Here is a 23,151-nt window from a genome sequence, read left to right on the forward strand (position 1 = left end):
CTTGGCTCTGTTATCCATGGTTAGATGCTCTGCCCGTTTCAGCAATGCTGTTGGTGAGTCTGTGATGGATTGTTTATTATATATGTATCTCAGCGCTTTTCGCTGTACCCCTTCAAGTTTTTTAATCAGCTTGTTAGTAAACGGGAACCAAACGGTGTTGGCATACTCTAGAACCGGTCTTATAAGTGTTTTACACGCGAGTAACTTTGTTTCAGGTGGCACTAGTTTAAGGCGACTGTTAATGAAGAATAGCTGTCTCATTGCGGTTGATGCGATACTGTTAACAGGAGAATCCCACTGAAGTCTGATGTTAGTGTCACACCAAGGTACTTATGGTCATGAACAGATGCAAGAGGAATGTTGTTCAGGGTGTACGGGAAGGCTGGTGTATGTCTTTTTCTGGTTATAGATAATAGAAGGGACTTTTTTAGATTGATAACCATCCGCCAGTCTTTGCACCACTGGGGAACTGCGCTATGGCGTTATATAAAGTTCTATGGTCATCAAGGCAGTTAATTTCCTCGAAAAGAACGCAGTCATCTGCAAAAAGTTTGATATTCTGTGAAGCATATGCTGGTAAGTCAATAATAAAGATTAAGAATAACACTGGTGCTAAGACACTTCCTTGGGGTACTCCTGATGTAACGTTAGTTGTCGTGGGCCTCTCGTCGTTAATTTCAACGAATTGTGTTCGAATACTAAGATAGTTTTTAATCCAGTCAAGGATAGGGCCCCTTCCCAAAGTTAGTTCTAGTTTTCCAATAAGTTTAGTGTATGACACGCAGTCAAATGCCTTTGAAACAATTAAAAATGTGATGTCTATTTCTTTCTGGTTATCAATGCTCTTGGATATGTCATGGGTTAATTCAATTAATTGCGTAATAGTAGAAAGGCCTTTACGAAAGCCGTGCAGGCAAGGGGTTAAGATATCATTTACTTCTAAATAAGCATTTACGTGTTTTAAAATAATATGTTTTAATCACTTGCATACTGGGCTGGTTAATGATATGGGTCCGTAGTTTGAAAGATCAGATTTATTTCCTGATCTGTGTATCGGTGTTATTTTGGCAGTTTTCCATTCCGTAGGAAGGGTACAGGTGGAAAATGATTAGTTAAAAAGGAGGATTAGGAATTTTGCCATCCACTCGGCATATCGATGAAGGAGTATGTTAGGGATGTTATGTGGCCCTGGTCCTTTTTTGTGTCGAGATTTAGTAAAAAATTTAGTACTCCTGTTTCTGTTATAATTAATGGCTCCATCTTCACACCAGTGCCGGAGGTTATTCCTGGTAGTTCTCCTTTATCAGATGTAAAAGTAGTGCAGAAATAATTATTCAAAGTCGCTGCCTTTTTGTTATCTGCAGGAGATGTCGATCTTTCATCTCGTTTTTTAGGGTTTAAACAACGCCAGAATTTTTCAGGAGCATTCTTCATAAAGTTAGGAAGTAATATTGTAAGATAGTGTGATTTGGCCTTCTTAATTTTTGTTTTCCAATCGTCCACGGCGTAAGTTAATTGTTGAGCAGTTCGTTGTGAGGGATGGGATTTTTTGTTTCTTCTGATTCGGCGAACTTTCCTTTTTGCATGAATAACGGTCCGAGTTATCCAAGGGTAATGTCTATGAGTTTTCTTAGCTTTCAAGGGGATGTAGTTACTTATGCAATATGACACAACGGACTTAAATTTGTGCCATAAAATTTCTATCTCTGTGTTTCCATGATGTGTGAGTTGCTTGGATGACGATAGTTCAAATGACAGTGTATCGATGATGCTTGTATCAACAGCTCTGCTGTAGTCTTTATACGTTTTTGTTCGTTCTGAAGAAAGTAGCGAATCTTGATACGGCACCTCACACAATACTAGTTTGTGATCAGACAAGTCGGTTGACACTTCGAATTTAGCGTTATAGGTGGCGAAATGATTGCTTAAAAATACGACGTCTAACATGTTAGAACTGGATCCTTGTACACAGGTGGGTTCAGTTATTATCTGGGTTAGGCTAAAAGAGAGCATAATGTCAAAAAGAATATCTGCGCAAGGTGAACTGTGATGCAGTGTGTGCCAGTTGGTATCAGGGAGATTAAAGTCGCCTAGTAATATGAGCTTGGTCCCCTTCACATGCTGCTGCATATACATGTGCAATGATTGCAGTTCATTCGGATCAGTAGAAGGACTACGGTAAATCTATCCAACAATGAAGGTGGTATTGGCAAAGCAAAGTTTGAAAAATACAGCTTCGACCCCCTGAACGTCATGCAACTTGACCTGTGAAATATCCCTTTTTATTAAAAGCGCCACGCCACCGCCTCGTGTTGGCCGATCCTTGCGAATAATGACGTAGTTCGGGGGAGTAATTTTCAAGTCTTTGACATCTTTGGTTAGCCAAGTCTCTGTTATGCCTATAAATTGCGGCTCGAAAGCTATTAATATTCATTCGAGGGGTCCGAGCTTACTATTAACACTTCGAGCGCTAATATTACCGAACGTTATTTTGGATGTTGGTTTCGGCGGGGACGCAAGGTTCGCGTACCGATGTCCTGGTTTTTTATCGCTTGAAGTGGGCATAATGGGGGTCACCTCATTATTTTCCTCGTCCCGATAATAAAGGCAACTAATAATCTTTAGTTTGTCGTAGGCCAGGGCTACTTTATCACTGGATTCCTTCCTAGATTTTCCATATTGCCATAGCTTCTTCCTAATATCATGAACTCGCGGTGAAAATGCGGTCAGTATCCTTGAGTTTTTGACAGTTACGCAAAATTTGTGTTTTGTCTGGGAAATCTAGGAGCTTAAAGCTTATTGGTCTTGTTTTGTTTGCCATTGGTTTGCCTAGTCTATGGATGCGTTCTATTGCCACTGATTCTAACTTCAAAGTATGCCTAATCACCTTTTCGTTCACTGCACGTTCAAGAGATTCGGTATTTTCTTCTGTATCTTCCTGCATACCATACACAATAAGGTTCGACCTTCTGGATATATTCTATAGATCGTCTAGCCTTCATTCCAAGCATGATACAGTTTTTGTAGTCTAGCGGCTTGTTTAGTGCAAGCTGAAACGTTATCTTCAATGCATGATAGAAGTTCTAGTTTATCTATCGATGTCAGTCGTTCTTCCTTTATTGTCTTTATATCTGCGGCGATTTGAGTTAACTGTTCGGCAAGGTCCGAAAGGTCAGGCCCGGGATTTGTCTCGACGTCTCCAGCAAGTAATAACAACTTTTCAAGGTACACTATGTCATACAGAGAATCGAGAAGCACCGAAGAGAAGAAATCCTGGGCTCGGGCTGCTGCATTTCGGGGCGTTCGCCGTAGTTGGATGGCAGGGCCACGAAGCTATACGGTGGAGATTGACGGGACAATTGGTTGTACCCTACTCGGTCGGTTACCGCTTGAGCTACGGCTTTCGCCCCTTTATTTCCCTCCACTCCCGCGCGGCCTGGTGTCCACGTGTTTCGCTGGGATTGTTCCACCCTCGGGCCTAGGATATGAACAGCCAGCAGCGGTGTTCATCCATTGGTAAAGTTACGGCAGGCCTGTTGCGAGTCCGTAGCGACGTGAACTTCCTGCCTACTGGTATTGTCTTCTCATGCCTTGTCGCTGAACTAGTAGCGCTGCGGCTATGACCTCAGCCGCAGCTGGGGTAACTTACTAGACGGAGGCCGCGAGGATCAAGGAGTCGTCTCTCCCGTTTACCGTAGCTACTGCAAAGATGGCCGCTTCAGGGTATGCCGCCACGTCAACGTACGTTACGTACGGGTCAACCTTCTATTGTCGGCGCTCTCTGTCGACTCTAGCCATGCGTCTGCCGCCGGGGAGTTCATGACTCAGGTTCTTCGGGATAGGTCTTGCCTTGCTCCTGCTTCTGACCTTTGGCGGGAGTTATCTTTGCCCATCGAAGGCGCGGAGATCCATGACCGTTCGGGTCCGGTGAAGGATGGCTCTGCCCACCGCTGTGTTCTGTAGTATGGCCTTTCGGGAAGTCAGACCCATGGCAGAAAGCTCGGCGAACGTGTTGTGGATACTGAGAGCCACTAACTTCTCGCTTGAGGTGGTGATGGGGAGGAAGAGAAAGCATTTTTGAATTCTCGAACAAAGCCTTAGGTACTTTCTTTAGGATATCTTCCAAGAAAATTATTTTAGTTAGCAATAACGTTCATCAAAAGCCGCCACAGTCAACCAAACAGACAAATCTGATTTAGAAGCGACTCCTGAAATCGTCCTCGTGGCGTTTTCACAAAGCTGAAGGTTAACATCCTGCGTTTCCTTCGCTGCTTCTAGCAAATGCCTGTCTTGATGATTTTCTCAGCCTACCATTTACCACGTGATAAATTCCTCCACGGTGATGCATTGTTCCTAGTTGACAGGAAGTGAAATGACGTTCTCTGAAGATCGATGGAAAGGTTCATCCTTGTCTTCTACTTATTGCTGCTATGGAAGGAGCGAACTTAGCACTGTTTATATTTTGACACATGAACTGCCGTCGGTTCTGACTTTATTTTTAACTTTCTTTTCAAAGTATGAATTCTTATTACCATAGCTCTGTTTTTCGCCAGTCGAATGTTGCTTTCATTCTAATTTCTAAACACAGCGTTTCAGTATTCGCACGTGCGGGGTTCGAGGACACAGAATATTTCGGGTACTAACTTTATGAAGACTACTCGATACATTTTTATATCGAAAGTTGTAGACTGTGTATAGTTGTTTGTTTCTGAAGCGGCACTGGCAAGGATATTATTTAACTTCGTATCAGTGCACATCTACAATTTTTTATTAGGGATCTGTTGCAAGAAAGGTGTTTATTTCAAGCTACAGTGCTGTCTTGTTTTTTGCACTCGAGCAGTGTGAAAAATCAACTATTTCACTAGGTATTTTAGTATTCCTCTTTGCATCTATCACTGACCACAGGCGCAATAATTACTCTGTTGAAAATAACTGCGAAAGTGGATTCTTAATGAGTTTCCCGTAGTTTAGCTGAACAACGACGCAGCACTCTGTTACGAGGCCCTGTGTTTAAGATCCTCCTTCATCAGTTGCTTTTCTTGATTACGGGCGGCAGCAAACGCACAGCGACAGGCCACATTTCGAAAGTTGCGCACCCGAACAACCCGCTGGTACATGAATGCTTCAGTAATGGAAGAAGCTCGTTAGGTTAGGAATCTATTTTTATGGGAGCCCTCATTTCGGAAGCAATTTCTTACCTGATATAAGGACTGCCGACATACTCGCATAAGCAAACGTAATGAGGCAGTTTTCTTAGGCCGGGAGAAATTGTGGAATGGCCGCAGAAAAAAAGTCCTAAAAGATGTGCTTACTTTTGTTTCGGTGAGAGAAAACAACCGCATTTAGCAGTCTAGTAAACTGTAGCACGGTAAAGCGATGAGACACCATGAACTCTACCGTAAGTTGAAGGTTGAGCCTGAGAGTTTGGTGCGTCGTAGGCATCAGATGGGGAAGCAGTGGCGTCATCGTGAAAGTTAAATAATTTAGACATTATACATTATTTACCATCTTTCATTTCATCAACTGGTGAAAGAAGTGGTGCTCGTTTAGTTATAGAATAAAGTCAGTTATCCACTTTGGAAGGCTTTGATAAAGTACGGATGTTCTGCGTACTAAAACTGACCAATTGCAATGCTCCCTAATGCGAAAAATTGGCGCAGCTCTATACGTGTTCTCATTTCGCGATATATTGGCTGTCGTGGAGAATCGGTCTCGTGTGGCACGTTTGAAACGGAGCGAAGTGTGGCTGTACTGCCTCGCCAATCTAGAGTTCGCTAGAGCCAGCGAATGGGCCCAGCGCGTGTGTGATGGGTGTGCGTGATTAACAGCAGCCGCCGCCGACACACCTCCGAGATGAGGTGCGCTACTCTGGCGCCTCCTTGCAGCCACCGCCGCCACAGTACGCTTTTTTTCTCACACTTTCGCCATGACACCTCTGCTTTTCGCCTCTTGATTCTGCTGCACACTCCTCTCCGCTTTCCTCCTCGCACCTCTTCTCTGCAGCCGCTTCTTTCATTCCCTACTCGAGCCGCGTTCGCTTTCACCCAGGCAGCACTGAAAAGGGAGCCAACTAGGGCCAATGTTGGTTTTGAGCCTGCACAGGTTGGGCCGGCACTTTCCTTCGTAATTTATCACCACTGCTGTCGAGGTGCGCTTGTGTCTGTATCTAGCTGCGTCTACAAATGTGGTGTCCTTGCTGTTACCGAATTTCTTCTTCGGTATATTTTTCTTTATATTGCCTGCTTTGCTTTCCCGTCTACCTTGATAGTGGGTCGTATGCACATTCTTGGGTATTGGAAGGATGGTTACCATGTCTATGATGTGTCTGGGCATGTCTGCTTTCACGCCGTATTGGGTATGATACTTTATACCTAGGCGACCCAATATTTGCCTACCTGTTATAGTTTTGGACAGGCGTTTATGTTGTGTTATTCGTCGGGGTTCTATTAGCTCGTCCAGTGTATCGTGAAGACCTAGCTGCAGTAGTCTATTGTTGCTGGTGGTGATTGTTGCCCGATTGCTTGCTTGTAGATTTTTCTGATTAAGCAGTCTAATTTGTAGTTTTCTGACGAGTATCGTAGCAGGTACGATGCCACGTATACTATTCTGCTTATTACGAACGCTTGGACTAGTCTAACCAGGTTGACTTCTTTCATTCCATTCTGTTTGCTGGCTATTCGTTTATGTCGCCGCATGATTTGAAATGTTACATTGTGTGATTGTTGTGTTCATATGGGAGGTTGTGGCCAAGTACTGCACCAGGGCGGCCAATCCTGCTCTGGTGAGGGAGTGCGTTACCGGTTCTGGTCACCCGGATCAGGCCACACTGCAGGCCTCTTTGTGCAATTTTATCAACACGCGGATTTTTACTTTTTTTTTAATCCGGTGGAAAATTGCCGGCACCGGGATTCCAACCACGGACCTCGTGCACGCGAGGCGGGTGTTCTACCTCTACGCCACCGCTGCTACTTAGGGCAGGTTGTGACGGCGGATCCGGATCATGAGACGGTAATAATCAGAAGAATAAGAATGGGCTGGGGTGCGTTTGGCAGGCATTCTCAGATCATGAACAGCAGGTTGCCATTATCCCTCAAGAGAAAAGTATATAATAGCTGTGTCTTACCAGTACTCACCTACGGGGCAGAAACCTGGAGGCTTACGAAAAGGGTTCTATTCAAATTGAGGACGACGCAACGAGCTATGGAAAGAAGAATGATAGGTGTAACGTTAAGGGATAAGAAAAGAGCAGATTGGGTGAGGCAACAAACGCGAGTTAATGACATCTTAGTTGAAATCAAGAAAAAGAAATGGGCATGGGCAGGACATGTAATGAGGACGGAAGATAAACGATGGTCATTAAGGGTTACGGACTGGATCCCAAGGGAAGGGAAGCGTAGCAGGGGGCGGCAGAAAGTTAGGTGCGCGGATGAGATTTAGAAGTTTGCAGGCACGGCATAACCACAATTAGTACATGACCGGGGTTGTTGGAGAAGTATGGGAGAGGCCTTTGCCCTGCAGTGGGCGTAACCAGGCTGATGATGATGATGATTGTCTGATTTGCGTATGGTCTCTCCATTGTAGCCATTACACTCAATGATGAGATCCAATACTCTGATCTTGTCAACTTCGGCTATGGGCGTACCATCTGCCGTAGTTAGGTGAATTTGCGGCTTGTTTCGTTCCTTGCAGGTGCGCGGTTTTCGGCGACGTCGCGATGGTACATAAATGAGGAGCTCAGATTTCTCTGCCGGACACGGCAGTCCGGTTCCTGCTAGGTGTTGTTCAACTGCCTCTATTGCACGTTATAATGTGTTTTCAACTTGTTCATCGTTTCGATCGCTCACCCAGAGGGTGATATCGTCACAAGCAATGCTTTCTTGAATTTTTACCGATCACGCCAATTGCAAGATCACTCTGGCCATTTTCTTTCTCTTTTTCGCTAAATTATCATGTATGTTTTGCATATGTTCTTTATTTTGTTTGGAAGGCTGTAATGTTTGGTGTATTTGTCTTTATTATATTCAGTTGTTCGTTCGGAGATTGCTTACAAGTATCGCAAGCGCACTGTGTTGTAACTGCATCAATTCGCGCTTGATTTGTGCGTTCTCGAGAAGCGCAATAACAAATTCTTGGATTTGTAGAATAACAAAAAAAACGATTGAGCTTACATAATCATCCTTGAAATAGTGTTGCTGGTAGTTAACTTCAGAATGCTGTATAACATTAGGGTGCCCCCGCAGGGGCGCCTGCGTGACCAGGCGTTTGGTGTGTTGAGACACCACACGTACCCGAGGACACGAAGGTTGGACCCTGCTGCATCTAACAATGCGCGGCTTAGCCACGTTGGGGTAAAGGGGATTTTGGGAGTTGAGCTAGTGCGGGGAGCTGGAACCTTTGCGGCCCCTGGGCAGCGGAAACACACCTCTTTGGCCATTGTTTAACGTACAGGCCACACCGGGACTGATTAAACTGGGGCAAACGGTAGTTCGCTTTTCCGGTCCACCTGTCTACCTCTCTGGTCTTCGTCTTTCTGCCTCACCCCCAATTTTATTTTCTCCTCCTCTCTTCCTCTTCCGATTTCCACGCAGCAATGCCTAACCTGGCGTAGTCTATCCAACTTCTGATAATTTAAATTAGATTATAGCAACTGTGTATTGCTGGCATCAACGTTTACTTCAGATCTCATAGCGTCCCCTTGTTGGGCTCGGCGGTGGTTAGCTGGCGCAGCTACCAAAACAAAATAACTTATGGATGGCTTTAATTACCTTTCGCCGACTCCCTGATAGCTCAGTTTTGATAAGATGGCGCACCGAAGAGGCTTTCAATTTTTTTGCTGAACGCACCGAATCTTTCCCATGCTACCACGTGATCCATAGTCAACGGCCTCACAAGACTCTGAGAATCCTTTCACCATTCACTGTTGCGAAAGTTGTCCCTGATGTGCTGGTCAGGGACACAAAATCGCTAAAATGGCTAACGGCAACCTACTGCTAGAAATAGGCGACCAGCTCCAGCATGAAGAGATTCCACATATTCTCGCTGTTGGTGATATCGAAATGACAGTAACCCTACATCGCTCCATGAACACATCCGGAGGTGTGGTATCATTGGCTGATCTCTTAATTATGAGTGAAGAGCTATTCGAATGGAAGGATCGGGATGCTGTCAAAATACAACAAAGAACGATCAAACGTGACAACAAAAAAATCCCTAGAGAACATCTCATTCTCCCCTTTGCTAAAAGTGTCCTGCCAGAATCTACCGATACTAGGTATACTAAAACAGGTGTAAGACCATAAATTCCACATGCACGTACACGTTTAAAGTGTCAAAGATTTGGCCATGGCTCACAAAGCTTTCGGGACCTGCTCAGTTACGCAAAATGCGGTGAATAAGAACACGCTTCCGACAGCTGCACTCCGAGGTGCCTCTGAGGGAACTGCGAAGGTGATCATGCCGCATATTCCCGGTCATGCCCTATGTGGAAAAAAAAAAGATGTAATCAGACTGAAAGTTAACGAAAATATCTCATTGCAGGAAGCGTCGAAACAGGTCTTGTTCATTCATACCGTTCTGCTGCTGCAGAGCGCAAGGGGGCGAAGACCACAGCAGTCTCCGGCATCAGCCCGGCCCACACTGGGTCTGTACGCGAAGTGCACAAGCATCCTTGCGCCAGCAGCCAGCGCTGCTTTGCCGTCACAGAAAGAGGGCCCATCGACCTCCGGGTTGGTGACCTCCGTGGCTTCGTCTCTGCAGGCGAAGCCTACCATGAAAATACCTCGCTTGTGTGAGTGGAAGTCCAGCGGCTCTCAGGAGTCGATGGACGCAATCCCAAGCCAGCAGATGCACCCAGCGCCTCGGGACCGGCGCCATCGCATCAATATAGATCCCTCCAAGTTATCAACTCTCTAGAACAGCGTTTCAAATCTTTATTGATGAGCTCTATCACCACACCTACACAGTCGTCTGTGACCTAAACGCGCATAGTACACTGTGGGGCGACTCTCACTGCGATGCGACAGGACGAATAATAGAAAATTTCCTATTCTCTTCAATTCATTTTCATGCTTAACAAGAAAGAACAACATTCTACAGCTCTACGCACAAAGCATTTTCCATAGACCTTAGCAAAGCGTGCAGCACAATCGTGCTATATCTGTTGCATGTATGTGACCTATATGTGCCATATGTTTGATTATTAACCTTTATAGAAGTGATCGCCTTACGATTGTTCTAAAGCTTACAAAACAACCTGAGTGCTGTGCATCCTTTCTTCCATGGAAAGTTGGTTCAGCCCATTGGACAATGTTTCCCGAACATACCTGCCCTGGACTGATATCTGTAAATTTAGTCTAGAAGATACAGCAGCATACACAGCAGTGTCTATTATCGATGCTATATCATTATGTATTCCCCAAACAAATGCACCGCCTTCGAAATGACGTATGCCATGGCGAAATGAATAGCGCAGGCAAGCCCGGAAAAGGCAAAACAAGGCTTGGAATCTCCTGCGTAACTCTCCAACCACAGAGAACCTAATTAAGTTCGAGGCGATTATATGACAATTTGGAACACGCCACCGTGCTCTACGGGAAAATTCGGAAAAATGCATAAGCACTACCAATCTTTATACAGAAGGAAAAGCATGTCACAGGGTGAACAAAATGAAAGGACGTAAAACTTATCTTCTAGCATTAGTGAATCCACAAAGAGACGCTCTCGAGGACGTGGTTGATTATCTAGGAGCACATTTAGAGTGCATCCCATCGCACAGATACATTTCCAAAAGATCAGCGATAATCAGTGCAACTACCTCTGCTTAAAATGACATACAATGAAGTATACAATCGTGCATTCAGCATAGCGGAGTTCCAGACTTGTCCGCTCTAGGAAGTGACAAAATAGTGTATGAAATGATCAAGCACCTCAACCCTGATACCCATAGGACACTATCGTCACTCTAACTCCATGTCCACTGCCGGCTATATTCCGTCCGCCATGATAGAAGCAATTGTAATTACTGCGCAGCTGTATACCTCTACCGTCCAAGCAAATTTTGTGTCCTCGTTGTGCGCAAAAAACTCCTCATACATGCGCCGATCCCGGAAATAATGAAATACCGGGACGATCCGTGGCGGAGGTGAAGCAGGCGCTAAACATTCCCGATACATGGGCCGATCCCGAATATAGTGCAATGCCGGGCTGACCCGCTGCGGAGGTGAAGGAGGCGTTAAGCACTCCCATGCGTGGGCCGATCCCGAAGATAGTGCAACACCGGCCCGACCCGCGGTGGAGGTGAAGCAAGCGTTAAGCACTGCCCATACGTGAGCCGAGCCTGGAGATAGTGCAATGCCGGGCCAACTCGCTGCGGAAGTGAAGTGAAACATAAGCAGTGCCCATACGTGGGCCTATCCCAGAGATAGTGCAATGCCGGGCCGACCCGCGGCGAAGATGAAGCAGGCGCTACGTGATCGTGACGCAGGCGCTACGTGATCGGCCCCATACGTGGGCCGATCCCGAAGACAGTGCAATGCCGGGCCGAGCCGCGGCGGACATGAAGCAGGTGCTAAGCACTCCCCATACATGGGCCGATCGCGGAGATAGCGCAATGCCGGACCGAGCCGCTGCGGAGGTGAAGCAGGCGTTAAGAACTGCCTTGTTACAGGCGCCTTCAGGACTAGTCTTGTGCAAAGCCTGTACGTCAAATCTAAGGAATGGTCTGTGTGCTTCCAGAAGACATCCATGCATGCAATCAGCTTTAGATTGTCCATGTGAATCAACTATTCTTGACTTGTCCACGGCCAGGCTGTTCCATAATCGCCCAGCTACTAGGCCGCCTCTTTCCCTCCGGTTGGAAGTATTGCAAGAAGAAACAGGCGCCCCTCTTTTAGAGAATGTTCTAATGGCTCGTACCACAATAGCCATGAACAACAGCAGAGCCGGCTACCTGCCTGTATTGGCACTGCCACTCGCTGGCCGAAGTGGGCCCTTTGATGGCATGCCAGCACTGGGCCACTGCTGACGCGAGCAGCGCTGCCGGTTCAGGGCCTACATCTGCGCCGGTGTTTGTCGTGATATCACAGTGCTGATTCCAGCCCCCTTATGCTGAATGGACGTCTTTCGTTGAGTCCGTTCGCTTGGTTACGCGGACAGTCGCCCTACGAACGGACGCCTAAGAGCTGTGCTCTAAACTGAAATTTGAATGGTGCACCACGGTCACATTCAGTAGTCAGAGTGTTTTTGGCCCGCGCTGACTCCGCCGTAGCCTTCCTAGTACAAAGAATTGAATACGGAGCAGCAGCACCACGAAGGGAATCACACGTGATCTTCGATTACTACACTTCTGCTGAACACATTGAAGTACTTTTTGTAGAAAAATATTTATGAAATAGTCTCGTGTGCACCAAGTTCTTTTCTCGACTTTAATGAGAAGTTCTTGAGGGTTTTATTACTTAGGTGGTCTAAATTGTGCCGTACTTCTTCACGGCGGCTCCACCAATAAACGTAATGCAGTTTTAGCGCCCAAAACACCAGAATTATCTTTTTTTAATTGAGGCTGGTATTGTGTAATAAAAAAATGAAGTAGATGCTATTTTCTTACCAGCTATCTATTTATTTATTTCAATAACCTAAGGCCTAATGCGGGCATTGCATAGGCATGGATTCATCAAAGAAAACTTAAACATATACAACACAGGTTATAAAAGGCTGAAGACAGAAATAAACAAGTTAAGAAGCCAGGTACAAGTTAATTGAAGAAAAAGGCTAGGAATAGGAACTGGAAAATAGCACATGTAGCAAATCCCACACGACAAAACAAAAATCGCACCATGAGAAGTTGCAAAACATGGTATCTCACATTTGACGGAACGATACGGCAGTCATTGATGGGTTTTCAGGCTCGATGCTGGCGAGCCAACAGGTGAAATAAAATTAGCTTTTTTTTCTGCACACGTAAGGAGCGGGAAGAGCGGAAACTAAGCGCCACAAAGATGGTTTTCTACACCACGGCTCAAGACGCCCAGTAAGAAGCAGCAATGCGATTTTCAGGGGTGTGGCATATCATAAATTATGGGCTTTTATGTCCCAAAACCATTTTCTCATTACGGGGTGCGGCGTAGTGGAGGACTCTGGTAATTTAGACCACTTGGGGTTCTTTAACGTACACCTAAATCTAAGTACACGGGTGTTTACGCATTTCGCGCCCATCGAAATGTGGCCGCCGTGGCCGAAATTCGATCCCGCGACCTCGTGCACAGTAGCCCAACGCCATAGCCACTGAGCAACCACGGCGGGTGGCATTTCATAAGGGACCGCCGAGTCCAGTGAGATCTTGTTTATAATTCAAGTAACGATAATCGCGTTTCCCTAATCTTAATAGAGTCTGGTGACTGTCGACGCAACTATGTGCATAAAATTTATTGATTTCTCATAATGGTGTCAGCATTCGCTCATGACTGAAAAGTGCTCGCTCTTGAAATTAGTGTTTTCGGGTACGCTTCTCATTCCTAATAATTACCTACTGCTGTATGCGTTAATAATGAGTCTGCTAACATTAGTATGGGTGAGAACATCCTAATAAATTTGATACCACAGGTACCATTATTTCGCAGTGAGGCGTTCTCGAAACGGGACATGCTTTTTTGCTATGTTGAAATATCATACTACAGCAAAATCTCCGTATTTCGCTAAGTCACGACCAGTAATGATAACTGAAGAGCTACTTCTAAAGATACCAAGGTAACATCCAGCGTCCACATTGCCACCAATGCTGCCTAACGCACCACCACAATCCAGTGTCCCGCTAGGTTAACGGGTGCCTAAGCCACAACATCACTGCGGATTCCAGTGCGACGAGCTCTCCATGAGATTACAGCCAGGCTCCCCTCAGCGCGCCTTAGTTTAGGCCACTAAGTGCCAGTTTTTCCTACGAAAAAAAAGGAAGACAGTGCATTTAAAGATAGCAGAGCGCATTGCTCACTGCTCCCAGTGTGGAGAAATGCACCGGATGGTACCAGGAGCGCTTTTCCTTCTTTTTTTCTTCGGCATAGTTATTAATTACCGCGTGTTGGTAGTGCTCTTTTACATGCGATATGTGGGGACATTTAGCGTAAAACTATTCCAATCTCTTTTTTTCCAATCTCCTGTTGTCAAACTTAAACAACCACTGACGCAACCACTGCGTGGAAACACGCTGCATTTTTTTGGAGAGGCCACTCAAAAGCTCTCGTCGTTTCTACGAAGTCACTTCTGTTTTCGTTGCAAGGACAAGCGCAGAAAGAGAAATCATTCGTGAATTTTCTGATCGCATCGTTTTTAGGTACGTTCGCAATAATATCTTTCTACAATAATAAATTTTATTTATGATTGATGTGTCCAATACTCGGCACAGCCGAAGTAAAAGACAAAACTCAATTAGAATGGGCTCCAGAAGCGATCCACGCGGGGATTTCAGAAGACTGGAGGTGTACGTCTAGGGTTATTCTCTGCTGCTTCAAAAAGTTGTTTTGCTTGACGCTTTTCTGTCAACCATTTACTAGCACACAAGTTCCTCCCCTGTGATGAATTACCCATAGCTGAGAAAAGTAGGACTGAAACTCACAAATCTCACGGAAAGGTTATTGCTTAAGTCCTGCTTATCGCTGCTATAGAGGAGGCGATGAACTTTGCGCTGTTTACAATTTGACGCATGAAATGTCGTCTGTTCTGGCGTTATTCGCGTGGTCTATTTCATCAACACAAGAACTCCGAGTTGTTTATTAGCTGAATTCTGCTTTGACTCCAAGCAGTGCTTTGTAAGCACATTTCCACGTGTCAGATTCTATGACGCAGAAGCTTTCAGTGAAAAATTAATGAAGAATACGCGTGCCATTTGTATCTTGAACGTCGTACAGTGTACGTAAGTTTCTTAGATAAACGTCTCTGGCAAGCTCCTATTTTAACTTCGCATCGGTGCACGTCTACATTTTTGTGGCTAGCGGTTGAAAGAAAGATGTCCATTTCAATCTATAGAGCAGTCTTCTTTCTTGCGATTGGTGAGTCTGAAAAATCAAATGTTTCACTTCGTCTTTTTGGTACTCTTGATTTCTTCCGCAAATGAACAGGGACCAAATAGTTTCTGCAATCAGTATAAGTGCAATCAGTATAACAACGGCAAAGTTTATTGTTAATCACACTGCCGTCGTTCCGCTTAATGGCGACGTACAACTAAGCAACCGTGCGTCAGGTTTTCGGTCCTTCTTTATCAGCTGCTTTGGATGTTTCGGGACTGTTGCAAACTCACACCGACACCAAAGCTGCGGTAAGTTGCGCAACCGAGGAACACGCTTGGATATTGATGCTTCAGCGTGCTACGCAGACTATTTTCACGCCATCGCATCAGCCTGATGTACCACTACCACCCTTGTGTTACTGTCTCTTTGAGCATAAGTGTTTACATAAGGTTCTCCAAATTTAGCAAGGATTCGGATTATTGTTCCTCTCTAATGACTGAAAGTCTTCAATTGAAATATACTCATTTATTACAAATGACATTGTGATAATTTCATTAAATGTCTACATGTTTCACGATGAGGGCCCTTGATCATTCACGAAGAGAAGGCACCCTGTTAAGCTTACTGAAAGAGGATACAAATCACACAGATTATCCAGCACCCAGTCAATAACAGTATTTAGAAAGTTCATTGGCAATCAGTTCATCACTTGACCAACCAACAACCGTCATACGGTTGACGGAATGTCATAAGAAGCAGTGCATGGTATTGGTTACCGCTTGAACGCCACTTCGCCCTGCAGAGTAATTGTTGAAATCTGGAACTTCTACGAGCAGGTGATTTTCAAGCTAACTTATACTAGCGATCCATTGCAACTGGGGAGAGGCGACTGTGAAATTTTAAGTTTTACTGGGCAATAGAATAATGAGCTAGCAATACCGCTACAAAACACGTGCAGCTAGACAATGCAACATATATCTCAGATTGGGTAAACACCACATTTTCGCATTACAAGAAAACTGCTGAACCTATTCCACGATGATAATTGACTGGAGTGCACTTAGCATTGAAGCAACAGAGTGCCACGGCCTACGCATGCTGCCGTCAGAAGGCCTTAAAGGAATACTGACATAAAAATGTTCGACCTTGCTAGGATAGGATAGGAATAACTTTAGTAAAGTGCCGGCAAACGACGATTTAACGAGTCGTGACACTGGCCAAGCGTCGACCCGTGGTTATACCCTACTCTGCACTAGCCCAGTTGGGCCCGTTTGTAGTGGGTCATGAGGCTTGTGCTTTTAGAGCGCACCCCGGACCTGCAAGACGGCCCATAGTTGTGAGTCCTTGTCTGCAGACTGCAGTGCACTTTGAAGTTCTGGCGGGTAAGTCCTGCAGGTAGCTGCCGTCGGGAACCTGGTACAGTCCCACACGATCTTGCTATTTTCTGCTACAATAAGTAGCTAATGACCCAGTAATCGTGGCACGAAACGTCATCTCTATTCAGAGCATGACAGGTAAATATTTGGAGTCTTGTTTATGGCGATCTGTACAAGTATCGATTTCAGAGAGCAACGAGATGGCCAAAAAAGGATTGTAAACACACCTGGACACGTCATCGCACAAAACTGTGACGTGTGCATGCAAGTGAGCTCGCCGACGCGAGGGCTTCGCGTTGCTAGTTCGCCTGCTACGCCTGCACGTCCTCAGCGATGTCCTCGCCATCATTGTCCTCCTCATCTTTGCCGTACAGCGGCGACTACACACTGCAGGCGGGAGTCGCCGATATATTAGACGTGGCCAACCACGTTTGATTGAATACACTGCAAAGCACCGAATCGGAAAGTACGGCCAGCGACAGCTATCAATGAGCGTACGCACCGCTACATCTAGCACGAACTATTCGTTGAGGGCGTTTTAGGAATGAAGCACATTCCGGAGCAGGACACAAGGCAGTGTGAAAGTCAGCACAGCATAAGGCTTGAGGGTACGTATATAATCTTGGTGGAAGATCATCGGACTCCATTATAAGCTCGGCAGGTTTTGTTTGTACCAGGCACGCTCGAAATGAAACGAGAAAAGCTGGCTGCTTTTGAATGGGGTCCCCTCTAAGAGTACAGTGGCACGCACGAACTCGGTTCACTTTTGCCACTTATCGACAACACTGATGGTAGCGAACGAGCAAGTCAGGCGTGCTGGTGATCGCTGGGAAACGAAATACGCCCATAATTCGCTGGCCGCTATTTCAGAAGCTGACGTCGCAAATCACTAACATTCCTCAACACAATCAACGTCAGTATGCCTATGACGCTCAAAAGTGACAATAAGATTAGTTTTCCTGACGCCGTTGGTAGCGATGAAAAAACATGTTAGCCAGAGGAGCCGCTTCGCAGAGAAGATTGTTGAGGCGGCAGCTCTGAGCGCTAGTGAGTAAAATCACGCAAACGATTTACTATTTCGCGAAACCTTTTATACCATGCGCATTTTTTAAGTAACTTAATAAGTTGTTTTGTGTTATAAACAAATTTTAGCCGATTGTTCTGCCGGCGTCACCGGCGAAGAAAAACACAGTGGCGATCGGAGCGACGAAAACCTTGCCCGCCGAACCCGCCCCGATGCCAGCGCCAACTCGTGACGTAGCCTCCTCTCGGTTGTTTGAATCCTTCCTTGATGTCGATGTGCCCAGGTTCTCCTTTTTGTAGTTGACTTCGCGCACGTACTTTCATATTGATTTTAAATATGTTCCACGCTATATTCGCCGTTGATATTTTTTTTCAGACGATGTGTTTGGGCCTACATAAATCGATCTCACACATTAGCTCGACTTTGAAATATTGTGTCAGTACTCTTTTAACAGGCTTGTACTGCAGCAACACTCCTCTTTCGGGCTTCTTTATGAAAATGTGTCACCGTTTAGCGCCGTTGCCGCAGAGCGAGCACGTGGCCTCAAAAACGCAAGGTGCGCCGGTGCATGCGTTCCGAAACACATCATACGCTAGCCGGGCCTCTCTGCCGCGCTTTTTTCTCGACACACTGCGCCATCTAGTAGTGCCAATTTGAAGTCCGCGCATGGCGTCACAGACGAGGCGCGTGGACCGCCATTGCGTGCGAATGCTGCGGTTGTTCCCTCTCTAGCCGCGCTCCCAGTGGCGGCGACAGACAGTGCCCCAGCCAGTGGTACTTATGCACTGCCACACTCAATTGCCCATACCAGTGGCACAAGCAGGCGAGAGTTTCATTGAAGAGCAGCACATACCAACTGCAGTTTAGATCGAGCTCGCTAAGCGTTGGCGCGAAATACGGTTATTGAAGAGCGGCACGTGCCCAATAAATTTTTGGCGAAGCGTGCTGGAGCGTCAAGCTGCTTTCCTTGATGATACAGTGTGAGTTTATTTCTATTCTGCCCAGCAGAGCAGTAATTTCATACATATTCTAGTGGTACGTTGGGCCGGTCGAAATGCCGCCGTGCTGCACTGCTGACTTTACACTGCCAACGCAGCGCCGTCTATCACCGTCGCTGTAGTATCCACGCTTGGTATGAGTTCAAGCGCACCGAGAATTGAACAAAATAAAACGGTCCTTTTTGTCAATAGGCAGCGGCAGATTCCCCGTAGCATTTATGCAGCTACCGAAGTTAGCGACAAGGACGTTCATTGAAGAGCAGCACACAGCTACTGACAGACACACCAATGGCCACAAATCGGTGCCGAAAAGCATCACTGAGAAAAAGTATAGAACGAGGACAGTGCTCAAAGTCAGCGTGAAAGAGGTTCATTGTGTAGGGGGCATGTCCCCATATCACATACCAAGTCGTCCACTCCCAGTCACCCTTGTAGGTGACAAAGAGCGTTGCATATTCACGTACGCACCCAGTAGCGCACATTGCCTACTCGACAAGACACTAGCCAGCACATATCCAGGTGCCCATGTTGTTTGTATACCTAAAGAAATATGCCTAAATAGGAAGCAAACACAAGGCAAGGGTAAAAGAAAGCTTCGCAAAGAAGAGCGTCTTTTATGAGCTTTTTATACAATGTGCGTTTTCGATCATGCTGTAAATGAATTTCACTGCTATAACTTTAGTTTTTTTTTTTTTAACTTGTAGCTCGACGCCATTTCGACATTCAACCTGAAAAAAAATTAAGCTAGCCCTGTCTCTTTTCAGCTTCTGCTGTGATGGTCTTGCAATCACGTAAGTCTATCTTTTTCTCGCATGCGTGCACGCAACAGCTAGTATTGCTGGGGCCAATGTGCCGTTGTTTGTTATAGGTGGACAGGAAATAAGAAAGCCTCACAATACAAAGACTGAAATGATATTTGCTCGAGGCTCATTACAGTTCTCAAGAGGGCGGTGGAATTGGAAAATAAGTGCTCGTTATATTAAGCATATAATTATATGACACATAATACCCCTATTTCAATGGTAATAAAATATATGTTCAACTAAACTATTGAAAGGAGTTTGTCATTTGCCTTTATGCAGGTCAATATCTTAATCATGTTTTCTTATTATAGTTTCCACTGTGGCACGATGCGCAGCACGCTGCTTACGCGGGTCAGACGACGTCTATTCGAAAAAAAAGTAGATTCAGATTGTAGTTAAGCCAAACACTGCAAATTCTTGTCCGCTTTTTAGAAATGCAATTGTTTACTTACTCCTATCTCCAATGAACAGTACGCAGTAACTCTACTCCGCAGTTCCGAATATTACAGCGATGCAGTTAGGGGGAGTGCGCAACGCATTCCTTGTGGTAGAGTGGTCGGTGCCAAACTTGAAAGAAGAGCCACCACGTAGCCGGCGTTGGAGCCATAAATTTACTTTGATGTGTAATAATCAAGACTTCTAAAAAGTATTTCTTTTGGTGTCTGTCACTACAAAATTAAGCAGCTATCATGCTTGTCATCATCTATGTCATGCGAAGCATTTCTAAAAGGTAGGGGCAGGGTGGAGTTTATATTGGTGGGGCCTTCAAGTGCAGGCTACGCCCATGTAATGGCATGTGCCAGGGGGACGGGGCGCAGCCACGCGGTTTATCCCTTGGTGATATTCCATTCTTTTTTCTTTTTAGAGCGCAGCGATTAGGCGACCATTCCTGTGGCGAGCGTCGGCGTTGTCCGCCGTAACCGACCGAACGAGTACATCGCAGCATGAAAGCGAATGCGGAGCGCGGCGGAAGGTGAAAGAGTGCAATAACGAATAAAGCGGGAGGAGGAAACCGAAGCAAGAGTGCAGCGAAACCATGAGACAGAGAGCGGAGGGGTAGCGTATGGAGAAAGCATGGGAAGAAAAGCGTAGTGGCGCGCAAGACCGGCTATACGGCGACGATGGCTGCGCGATGGTACCAGAGTAGCGCGCTTCGTATCTATGGAAACAAAGTATGTCATGAGCGGAGCTTGTATGACGATCATAACTTATAGGTCTTGACATGAGTGTCGTGACATGGGTGTCATGTAGGTCATTAAACAACCGCCTACGTCTTCGTGCTGTCATGGTCGTTTCGTTAACTTGGTAGGTTCACCGCACACTGCTTCGCATAACATCGGTTCCCAGAGTGCTTGAGATCTGCCGTCTGTCTTTTTTTTTTGCGATAGCAATTGTAAGGACTCTACAAACGCATTTCGGGCGTCGGCGTTGCTGTGAGCTTCTACATATATAAAATCCAAGGGTGGTAACAGCGTAACCGCGCGCTCTACTCTGTAAGCACGATTGAAGGCGTGCGAGAGTAGCCGACGATCGCGGTTTACTCTCGCCAGCGCGAAAGGCACAAAAGCGAAGAGGAAGCGCGCCATCTTCGGTCGCGCGCGAGACACCCAACGTTATGACGCACCGGAGAGTGGGGAGGGATGCAGCGGGGTGAGGCGTTAGAGTCTCGCTGTAACCGCGCATGTGGTGGCTGTGCGTCGTCGTGCGGCCGTATCTTGAGAGCAATCTATGTTGGAGGCAGAGACAAGGTACGTCGGTGGTTCGTAGCTTTGGGCGTGCTGTGTGTACTTGACACTCACGTTGTGCGTCTCTATGCCCTTTCTATCTCACTTGTCTCTCTTCGCCTTCGCCATTTCCCCAGTGTATGGTAGTCAACCATGCTCTTCACTAATTAACATCTTTGCCTTACTTAAATCCCTCTTTCTCTCACGTTGCATTGAAGCGATAGACAGCACCAAGATCACTTCGCTCGCTGCTGCTGCCGCGTTCCCCCGTGCCAGCGTTTTGACAGCGTGTCCGCGGTCATCGAGTGTGATTTGTTTATATTTGCTGTGCGCGCTGACACCACGCTTGTTAATTTATTTAGCCAGCGAATAGTTACAGGTTGATACGGCTGATAAAAGTACTATCCTGACTTCGCACGGCTGTCTGGCAATTTGCGATCGCAATGAATCCTTTGCCTATCGGGCGAAGCTGCGGCTTTTTATTTATCAACAAGCGTTCCTAATTTCATATTTTCCTAAATGCTATATTTTTCATTGGTATGTGACGCTCACTTGCAGATAAAAAAAGCAATACGCCGATTGGCCTCTTTCTTCTTTCTTTCTCATTACGTCAGCGGACCGCCAATAGGTGACGTTACTACCAAAGTGAATTCCGCGGACACCGACGTTACAGAATACGGCTTCAGAGCACCGCTTGCTGATGTCTGTGTAGGGCTGTGTCCGAACCACTACTCGGCTGTCATTGTAAAGCGACTAATGAATCGTCGAGGGCGCCCTGGTTCCTTTGTTGATATAAAATTTGCTCTACTCGTCTTCGCTGTAGATGCACTCATAACACATATAGAAAATATGAAATCTGCTTAGACATCAAAATCCAGCGTCATGCACGTCATTTCGCTGAATAGGCTTTCGTTGTAGGTGAGTTCAACTGTATATCAAGTATTTGTTTGCACTATGACAGGCAGCTTTTCAAGCTTCACTATCTCCGGGACCGGCGTATATTATTAGGAGCGAAAATTCACGCGTCTTTGGGCGTGACGTTCTCTTACTTCACCGCCGACTGCGCACCGTAATTCGTTGCATTTTAAACAAATTATTTGCCTGGTTTATATGAAGCATTAACTTTAACTTATGAAATTGTTTCTCAAGTCATGTTTCATTGGCTCTACTTTGGAGGTCAGCCGATATCGACTAACATATTGTGGGTATTGCGTCTAGACATTTTCGCCAGGACCAATTTCAGTATCTATTCTCATGAATACGTTCTTGCGCGGTAATGCTTCTGAGACAATTTTAAAGAAAAAGTTAATATATGTAAAGAAAGCTCATTTATTGCGATTATATGAAAAGCTTCGGGTATAACGAAGGAGTAGCACGAATATGATTGAAGCCTCGTGTAGATTTGGAGAAGTGAGAAACCATTTTTACCAGCTAGCCATCTCAGGCTGCAACACTTATGGACGGGCACCTGAAGTATACGTCGTAGTTCCTGGTAACTATAGTCAGCCGTTGCTTTCGGTTTACTCATTTTAAAACACCTCCTATGGTCGCAGCTATCGTCACAGACTTTATTTTAGAGTCTCAGTTGGCAGTGAAGTCCATGACGTTTCAAAAGGGCTAGAATTCTTGTAATCTGCGGCAAACATCTGAACTCCCGCTAAACTCAAAAGACTAGCCTCTGCCAGAACTCGATGACATTAAAATTTCGACAGATTTTACGAATATGCCTTTAGTCTGTGAATGTCTAAATTTATCTTCTGGTAGTGATGACCAATGAATTCATCAAGCACAATGATCAGGCTTATTGTGAAGTGTCTCAACGTGACCAGTACTTGTACTTCAATAACGTACACATGAGCGCTGTGCTCGTTAGCAGACGTAAAAGATGTGAAAAATTTGCGAGAAAAATTTGCAAGAAAGAATTTGCTGAATAACGTGTGCCTGTAACTTACATTTTGTGCAGTTAATAGAGCTACTGCGCAAGCTTATAGCAGAATGAACCTAACTGTTCGTTTCTGTAATTGGGATAAGCGCACTCCTTTTCTCTCCATGGCACGTAGCTTACAGCTTAATATTTTGTTCGTCAGGTTCTCATGGAGGTGCCGTTATTGCTAGTGAGCCCTTAGCAGCAAAGAAGAAAAAGTTACCTTGAAAGGCGCGATCTCTAAAAGCTCAAAGGAACTGAATGCTTGATTGGATGGGTAATAGTGTACTAAACGCTACAAGGACAAAG

The 23,151-nt window shown here is 45.6% G+C and overlaps 1 protein-coding gene across 1 annotated transcript in view; it reads left to right on the forward strand.

Annotated features, from left to right (window-relative positions):
• Positions 1-14,884: 14,884 nt before the first annotated feature.
• LOC142591252 (uncharacterized) overlaps positions 14,885-23,151 on the forward strand; it is a 62,966-nt gene continuing 54,699 nt past the window's right edge. Inside the window, exons 1-2 of the mRNA XM_075703591.1 lie at positions 14,885-15,035; positions 19,156-19,182. Of these exons, the coding sequence (XP_075559706.1) occupies positions 14,993-15,035; positions 19,156-19,182 (70 nt within the window). The 5' untranslated portion in view covers positions 14,885-14,992. The remainder of the gene's footprint in view (positions 15,036-19,155; positions 19,183-23,151) is intronic.

This window comes from Dermacentor variabilis, chromosome 8 (genome assembly GCF_050947875.1).
Source record: "Dermacentor variabilis isolate Ectoservices chromosome 8, ASM5094787v1, whole genome shotgun sequence".
NCBI classification, from domain to species: Eukaryota; Metazoa; Arthropoda; class Arachnida; order Ixodida; family Ixodidae; genus Dermacentor; species Dermacentor variabilis.